The sequence below is a fragment of the Onychostoma macrolepis genome, chromosome 03, assembly GCF_012432095.1.
Source record: "Onychostoma macrolepis isolate SWU-2019 chromosome 03, ASM1243209v1, whole genome shotgun sequence".
NCBI lineage: Eukaryota > Metazoa > Chordata > Actinopteri > Cypriniformes > Cyprinidae > Onychostoma > Onychostoma macrolepis.
This window is the reverse complement of record NC_081157.1, coordinates 19,831,854-19,839,842: the sequence shown is the minus strand read 5'-3', so window position 1 is coordinate 19,839,842 and position 7,989 is coordinate 19,831,854. Positions and strand designations below refer to the sequence as shown.

At 36.8% G+C, this 7,989-nt stretch overlaps 1 protein-coding gene and 1 long non-coding RNA gene across 6 annotated transcripts in view; one reads left to right on the top strand and one right to left on the bottom strand.

The window, feature by feature from the left end:
- Positions 1-899: 899 nt before the first annotated feature.
- LOC131536156 (retinoic acid-induced protein 1) overlaps positions 900-7,989 on the bottom strand; it is a 56,171-nt gene continuing 49,081 nt past the window's right edge. For 2 of the 5 annotated variants that reach the window (XM_058768879.1, XM_058768882.1), the window contains exons 3-5: positions 7,283-7,376; positions 6,510-6,559; positions 900-2,311 (exon numbers count right to left, since the gene is read on the bottom strand). In XM_058768879.1, coding sequence (XP_058624862.1) covers positions 2,303-2,311; positions 6,510-6,559; positions 7,283-7,376 — 153 coding nt within the window. In that variant the 3' untranslated portion in view covers positions 900-2,302. The other 3 variants (XR_009269871.1, XM_058768880.1, XM_058768881.1) reach the window with 3 other exon arrangements.
- Positions 5,677-7,989, top strand: part of LOC131536159 (uncharacterized) — a 58,271-nt gene continuing 55,958 nt past the window's right edge. Inside the window, exon 1 of the long non-coding RNA XR_009269872.1 lies at positions 5,677-5,921. This is a non-coding gene — a long non-coding RNA (uncharacterized LOC131536159). The remainder of the gene's footprint in view (positions 5,922-7,989) is intronic.

Here is a 7,989-nt window from a genome sequence, read left to right as displayed (position 1 = left end):
ATCAAATAAATGCAGCCTTGATGAACATGACACGAGACTAAATGTCTTACAGCCCGTCAAACATAAAACGTTAGGGGAACATTGTTTTTTTTGTTACCATCTTCTCAGAAGGTTGCATGGTGGTTAATTAACCTAAAAATAACTTACAGAGGATGTTCCCTAATGACGTTACACAAATCAAAAAAACGAATGTTCTATTTCCGTTAAGAACTTTCCTGGAACGTTATAATAACATTAGGGGAACGTTAGATTAATGTTAGAATGAAATTCTACAAACCAAAAATTTGCTTGAAAGGTTTAGACTAATTTTGTTCTTTAAGACTGGTCAAAATGACAAATTTGGTTACATAAAAACGTAGATTAGTCTAAGGTGAATATATAATCAATTTAAGACTGATTAACCCTTGGTTAACTGCTAGTTGGTCAAACTAGGCACTGTCTTAATAACATAGAGGCTAAGTTTATGCAACTTGCCCCAGAAATAAATATAGGAAGTCAGTCATGTGTGCCAGTGGTGAGATGTTCCCTTCAGATGTGCGGAACATTTATGCAAAACTCTTTAACCTGAAATAGAATGGTTTTGTTTTTACCTTGCTTAACCAGCTGAAGCGCCCAGCAGAGTAAATAAAGGTGTTAAGAAAGCAAGCAGGCATAGATCTGTTTCTGTATGCCTCCAGATGTAATTTCGGACCACAGGCTGTGAGACAGAGACATCTTTAAGCATAATAGCACTGAATTACACAGAAAGAAAACAAAACGTGATTTTGATCTCAATTCCAAAGACAGCTGTTCATGTTCACACATCTATTATATTTCATGGCAGCGTTACATAGAAAAACATCTCAGAAACACTGCCGTATGAGCTGTGAACAAATACAACTCCAAAAAAGTCCTTTTGATTCAATGTTTTAATAACTTTTGTAAGCAATAACATATTTGTTTTATAGAAAATAAACATCTCTAAGAAATACTATACACAATTATAATAGTACATCACATCTTACATTTAAACAGCATCAAATACTTATATACACAATTACTTAGAATCAGGAATCAAAGAATTACGTGATGGTTCTGTCATCTCTATGCGCGCTCTTACCTGTTATACTGCAGTGAAGTGAAGGCTATAATATGTTAGTCACATATACATCTGATTAAATGACTATGAATTCTCATTTTCAGTTTTCACGTTGTCTTCTGCATCGTTTCACAAATAACATGAACAGAAACGTCAAATCTGTTCGTGGTATAGATCGTTTCACATTGCTGAGGCTTTTGTAAGTTCAAAGTTCAAACCAAAAATTACAATTTTGACATTATTTACTTGTTCTGATGTCGCTTCAAACCCGTATGACTGACTTTGTGCATTTGAGTTATTTGGAAGAATGTCCAAGCTGCCCTTTTCCAAAAAGTGAAGGTCAATGGGGACTGGAGGTGTCAAACTCCAAAATGACAAGAATTCACCATAAATAGGCTACTTTAAAATTGAGTGATATGCAGACTGAATTTTAAATTTCACTTTTTTTTGTTTGTTTCACAGAAGAAACTCAGGTTTGGAATGACACGAGGGTGAGTAAATGATGACAGAATTTTCCGTTTTTGGGTGAACTATCCCTAAATGCTGAGCAGCTGATACACATAACATGAACGCAGGATATTTTAGTCATCCGGTTGCACAGTTTGACATCTCAGTGGTGCTGTTTTGTCTTCAAGTGCACATGAAAATAAGCCTACATCTTGGAGTAGCAATATATTAAAATAATGCATTTATATGTTCTTTTTTTTCATGATATCAGAATATTTAGACCTGTAAAGCACACCATGTACAATTTCATGTTTTTTTTTTTGTTTTGTTTTTTTTGTTTTTTTGTAACATGTAAGTGTCTATTGAAATACATCCAGTGAGTGCATGTTGCATGACATCTTCAAATTTCAATTCCCCTTCCACAGAGGAAATGCGTCTGTGCCAGCCAGTGCTTGGGGCAGCAGGCCAAATCTGCCACCAGGTGTCCCCGACTGATAACATCCGCTCCAGAACACGGAATAAAATGGAAGAATGGCACATTCGGATTCATAACAAAAGCGTCTTTCCCTTTTTCAGCGTTTGGTCGTGAAGGTTGTTGTGTTTGGACTGGGCCGGATGGATTCAGAGTTGATCTGATCTTGGGTCGGTATTGCTACAGTATCTTTGTGCTTCTACTGAAGCCCCAGTTTTTCTCGGTGTTTTGGGTGCCCACAGCGCAGACGCATGTCCTTGTTCTACTGCATAGGTGACATTCACCAGTCCTCATGCGCCGGGATATTACATTTCCTGAAAAACAGAACCATTTGAAATGTGTTAGAGTGGGGAAATATTCTGGAGCTTTCTGAAATATTGCTGGGTCATATAGTCATATACTCCCCCCTCATATGTCTTAATATACAGCATTAACAGTTTTTAAAGAGGAAAGTCATATTAATAACATTTATCACAACTGAAGTGAATTTTAAATTATTTAGGTTACAATGTGTTCATTTGTGCCTACTCAGATGGAAATGTTGCTTTTTATTTTCTTGGAAATATTGTTGTATTATTTTATTTTACAGCATCGTCAACTTTCCATGCTGTCAGTCTTTTGTAATATTTCTTTAACTATAACAAAAGCCAGTTCCTATGTGCAAAATATTATTTAGTTTTTAGTTTTGTTTACCTTTTTGCATTTAAATACATTTAAGCTTAGTATTTTTGTGTTTTCAAAATACAAAAAATACTAAGATTACATGTATTTAAATACAAAATACATTTGACTTTTTAGGCAATGGATTAATGAATTCTGTGAAGATTTGTCTCACTTTAAAACATAATAATTACATATTTAATACAATTACATTATTAAATTTTAAATAACAACAATAAATAACATATTTAATACAATTACAGAAACATCAACATTAGTTTTCAGTTTCAAAATTCTTCATGAAAAGTTGTTACTCATGTAAGCTCCCATACCTAATTTCTATCCTGTTCATTTTCTTGCCATAAAAATAAAGTGCTGGGATTTATTTATTTATTATTATTTTTAATTTCTTGTTTGTTCATTTATTTAAATTAAATTAAATTAATTTACATTTTAAACAAAATATTAACCAAAAATTAGCAGATATAACAAAAATAAAAATGTTATGTACACACATTTGCACAATATTTAATTTACACAATTTTTAACTCATAGTAATAATTACAAAATATTTTAATAATAACAATAATAATTCATATAATAATAATAAAGCAACAATATAATAATAATAATGACTGTTATTGTTATTATTATTATTATTTTTAAAACATCTTTGCATTTATTATGGAGTTCATATTATTTTTTATGACTTTTGACAGATATATTATACATAAAATATTGTTATTATTGTTGTTAGGCTATATATCTGTAATCTGTGTTAGGAATGCGGCAGCAGAGGCGCACTATACGCGCATTGTTTATTATGTGCATCACACGCAGTGCATGAGCTCTCTAATTGCCTGCGCTGGAGCAGTGGCCGCTGCGCCGATATGAAAGCACCGTAGAGCCGGGATCTCTGAAACACACTGCAGGACCGTTTCCTAATTGCGCTGGCATGGATGCTATTTTTGTTTTATGCATCTCTCCTCCTCCGCAGCTTTTCTTGCCGTTGCGCTCGTTCTCTTTCCCTCCTCTGCTCTGGGTCCGATCCCTCGCTTTCTCTCTGATCTCTGAACTAATCCTCTTGCTCTTCATCGCTGGTAATCAGCATCTCTCTCACACCGCGACGCAACCGCTGCCCTTGTTACAGTGTTTGCAAGGAAGGACTGCATTGATATTCATCAAACGTTCTGCTCTTCCAAACAAACATCGGCGGTTAGTTCAGCCCGAAATGCTTAACTTAGGATCTGTTTACGTCTGGTAATATCACCCATCTCGGGTGATCCGATCACAGCTGTAATAACTGCACTTCTGCGTCACGGAAGTTGCATATGCAGACGGCTTTTCCAGATTTAAACTTTTTATTTATTTATTTATTTTTAATTTAGGAGAATCTCTTTCGAACTACATTGATAGAATGTTCAGTAGCCTATTCAAAATCTGACTACAATGAAACATTTGCATTAGCGTCCTTTTTCTTCCATATGTTGCATACTAAATTCTGATTGGTTTTTAATTTTTGCATATATTTAATAGTGCTGTTAAACGATTAATCGCATGCAAAAAAAAGATTTGTTTACATAATATATGTGTGTATACTGTGTATATTTACTATGTATATATAAATACAAACACATGCATGTATATATTTAAGAAAAATATGTTATGTTTATATATTAAATATATTTATATATAATATAAATGCATATACATGTAAATATTTTCAAAATATGTACTGTATGTGTGTGTATTTATATATAAATAATAAATATACACAGTACACATATATTATGTGAACAAAAACTTTTTTTTGGATGCGATTAATCGCGATTAATCGTTTGACGGCACTAATATTTAACCATTTTCGTCACCTAGTCAGTGCAGTGACTAGAGATGATTCCATGATCACCGGATGAACATGAGATTGCAAAACAACATTTTATTGGAAGCAGCATTTTATTTAATCAGAAACGAAGTCTAAAACCTAAATTTACCCCAAATTTTAACAATATCTTTTTTTCTGCCTGGCCAGAATTGACTTTTCCTTCAGGAAATGCAAATGGAGCTTTTCCTTATGCAAGAACAGGGGAAAGAACGGCATCATTCTCCTGCCCTGCCTGCTGCACTGCCCCCCTTTGGCCTGACCTAGAGCGTCACCTGTGCTGCATTGCTGTTGTCATGTTCTCAAGCCACGTGAACCTAGAACAGAACTCGCCACTGAGTGCGTGTGAGCACCGAGGAGAAGAGGAAGATGAAGAGGAGGTGGAGATTTCCTGGGAGACCTGGACGGGGGTGGTATCTCTACCGCTCGCTTTCATTAAAGTGGCAAATTGGCATCCCAGAGACCCAAAGCCCTTAGATCCCCCTGCTGATGTGTGCTCTGCTTGTTCTGAACTTTCTCCTTTGCTCTGTTTGTCTGTCTCTTTCTCTCTCTTTCCGTTCTCCTCTTCCTTTGTCGTGGGAGGGCGAAAGAGGAAGGGAGGGGGAGAGAGGAGGGCGGGGTGTTTTGATCTCCATCCAGGTTTTGTCTCGCTGTCTCCGAGAGGAAGCTGTACTACTGCTGAATATCATTTCTCTTTCTCTCTTTCTGCCATGCCCATTTTCTCGGTCTTTCTTGTTCAGTCTATCCCTTTTCCTTTCTCTCTCCCTAACCTACCTCTGTTGTAGTTCACAGATTACCTGTAGGTGGCGCATGGGCCAGCAAAATGGAACAGTATAAAAAGAATGAAGAGGCACGTGAATCTAAGCAAAGGTGAGCATTATGAATATTACTGCAGAAAGCTTAGGTCAGGGATTTGAACAAACCACTAACCCTAAGTATTAAACTTGGACATGTAACTTGCCGTCAGTGAAACAATTCTAACGCCATATCTAGAGAGCTACATAGCCATCTCGTAACAACACCCTAGCAACTGCATAGAGTAATGCTAAAAAACACTCAACACCTTTGCAACCACAACTGGCCCGGCACAACAACTAACAAGTAACTGAAAATGTGTGTATTGACCAACATTATGCCACAAGGGTTATCAAATGAGCTTAACTTGTGTTGAACCTGGATTATTCCTTTAATTCTGGCGCTTTTCCAAACCCATATGCTTTTTTTCTTTCTTTCTTTGTTCCAGTAGAACAGAAGAAAACATTCTGAAGAATCTTCATATTATAACCAGGACCCGATTGAGCAGTCCCATCTACAATGGCACCAAGATGGCACCTTGACCTGGATTGACGTTGATTGGACTTTTTTGGTACTTGACATTTGTGGTGAGCAGTGGTTGTATGGAAAAGATCTGTGTAAAGATTCTTCAGAGATGTTCCTGTTAGTGAGTTTGTAATGACATGAAGGGTGAGTAAATAATGCAGAATGTTTTGGGTTTAGGCATTTGAAAAAATCTGTATGAGCTTGAAAGATTTTGGATGGCTTTCTGCTTCAGGCAAGATCCAAGACCTTGAGTGAAAAATTTGGCCGTTCCCCATCGAGTAATAATCATCAAGCAGCATTTCTAAATGTCTTCTTTTTTCTGCTCTTTAAAGTTTGTGGCTCCTAAAGGGGAACAAGGAGACTGAGAGAGCCTAGAATGTCTAATTAACATCCCTTCACTAACTTCTCCTGTCAGTGGAGAGCTGCCCAGTCAATAGCAGACAGATAAGGGTGAGATATGCTCAGGGCTCATCTGTTGCCCTGAGAGATGGTGCTGATGAGAAACTGTGCTCTGCTGTCTAGTTTCACTCCTCGCTGTTGTTAGGGAGGTGGTAGAACGTTACAAGGACACTGAAGTTCATGGTATAATGGGGGTGTCTTTTAGATCAGAGATGTCCTTTGCTGCGTGTGAAACCAATTCACCTGCTTACCTTGTGTTTCGGACACCTAATAGAGAAGGTCTCTTCTTGAAATGTGCAGCCTGGGAAAAGATACAGAGGAAAGAAAGACAAAGAATTAAAGGTAGAATTTAGAAGATGCCATTGGAAATGCAAAGCAAGCCCAGTTCGCCCTCATTTCTGACTTAACCCATATCCAGTGATGTAACCGCCACTTTCTATGATGGCAATTTCTGATGGGAGAGAGAAATGCATGATGGAGGGGAACTAGTCTCAGCCTTGGATGACACGCCATGGAGCATTCATGAACCATCTGGTGCATATTGTCCAGAGCCGACGATATCTGCCAGTTCCATTTCTATGCAACTTCTGGGATTTGAAGTACACAGGTTTTTATCAGTCAAACCAGTTCCCAGGAAGCTTCAGTAAGAGCTTCCAAGGAACAACAAGAATTAAAGTAGGTAAACTAGATATGGTCATGTATGCGCATAAGGCTAATTAAGTGAAGTACCTTATAGAAAAATTATTCTGGCAGCACCAGTGTCAAAATTTACCTATAGCCAAATTTCACACACACACACACACACACAAAATAAGTGCGGTTAGTTGTTTTAACCTGTTGGTCAGAACCTTCCGCTCAGTAAGTTAATAGTTGAAAGTATGGTATATGAGGAGGGATCTAGTAATTATATATGCTTGCATACCCTGCTTAGTTTCTAAACAGAGCTTCATGGGTGGAGTCACTAGATGGACGGTAAATATTGTACACAAACACACAGCACACTTCTAAATGGCAGAACTCTTACCCATCTCTTTGGCGCAGACATAATGGTACCTCTGGGTACAGCTCTTCCAGCTACAGCAGATGGAAGCTCCTTCACCTTGGCACCTGGAGCATTTCTGTGATGAGACAGAAAGCCTGAGGAGCTTCTCTCTAAAATATTGACTCTTTTCCTGACAGCCTCCTGAGCCACCACCAGTTGCAGATAATACAGTAAAACTAATACAATTCCAGACCCACTAAAGTCAGTGGATATATTATTATCATTACTGGGTTCTTTTTAATATTTACATTTAGTCATTTAGCAGACGCTTTTATCCAAAGCGACTTACAAATGAGGACAACGGAAGCAATCAAAATCAACAAAAGAGCAATAATATGCAAGTGCTATAACAAGTCTCAATTAGCTTAACGCAGTATACGTAGCAAGGTTTTTTTGAATTTTTTTTTTTTATGAATTATATAATAAATAAAAATAAAAACAGATAATAAGTCAGAAATATAGATCAAATCAGCCTCATCTCAGAAATTAGGTTATTTTTTTTTTTTAATCGAATTGTGTGTGTTCTGACAGTGTTTAGAAAAAACTCACACATGATATTACAGTTGTTTTGTTTTCATTTGAGTCAAGCACATTGCATTGTGGGATACAGTGTGGTGTATATTGCTAATTCTGAGTATACTATTCCAAACATCAAAACATGTTCTGAAATCTGCTCTGTACAGGAAGTT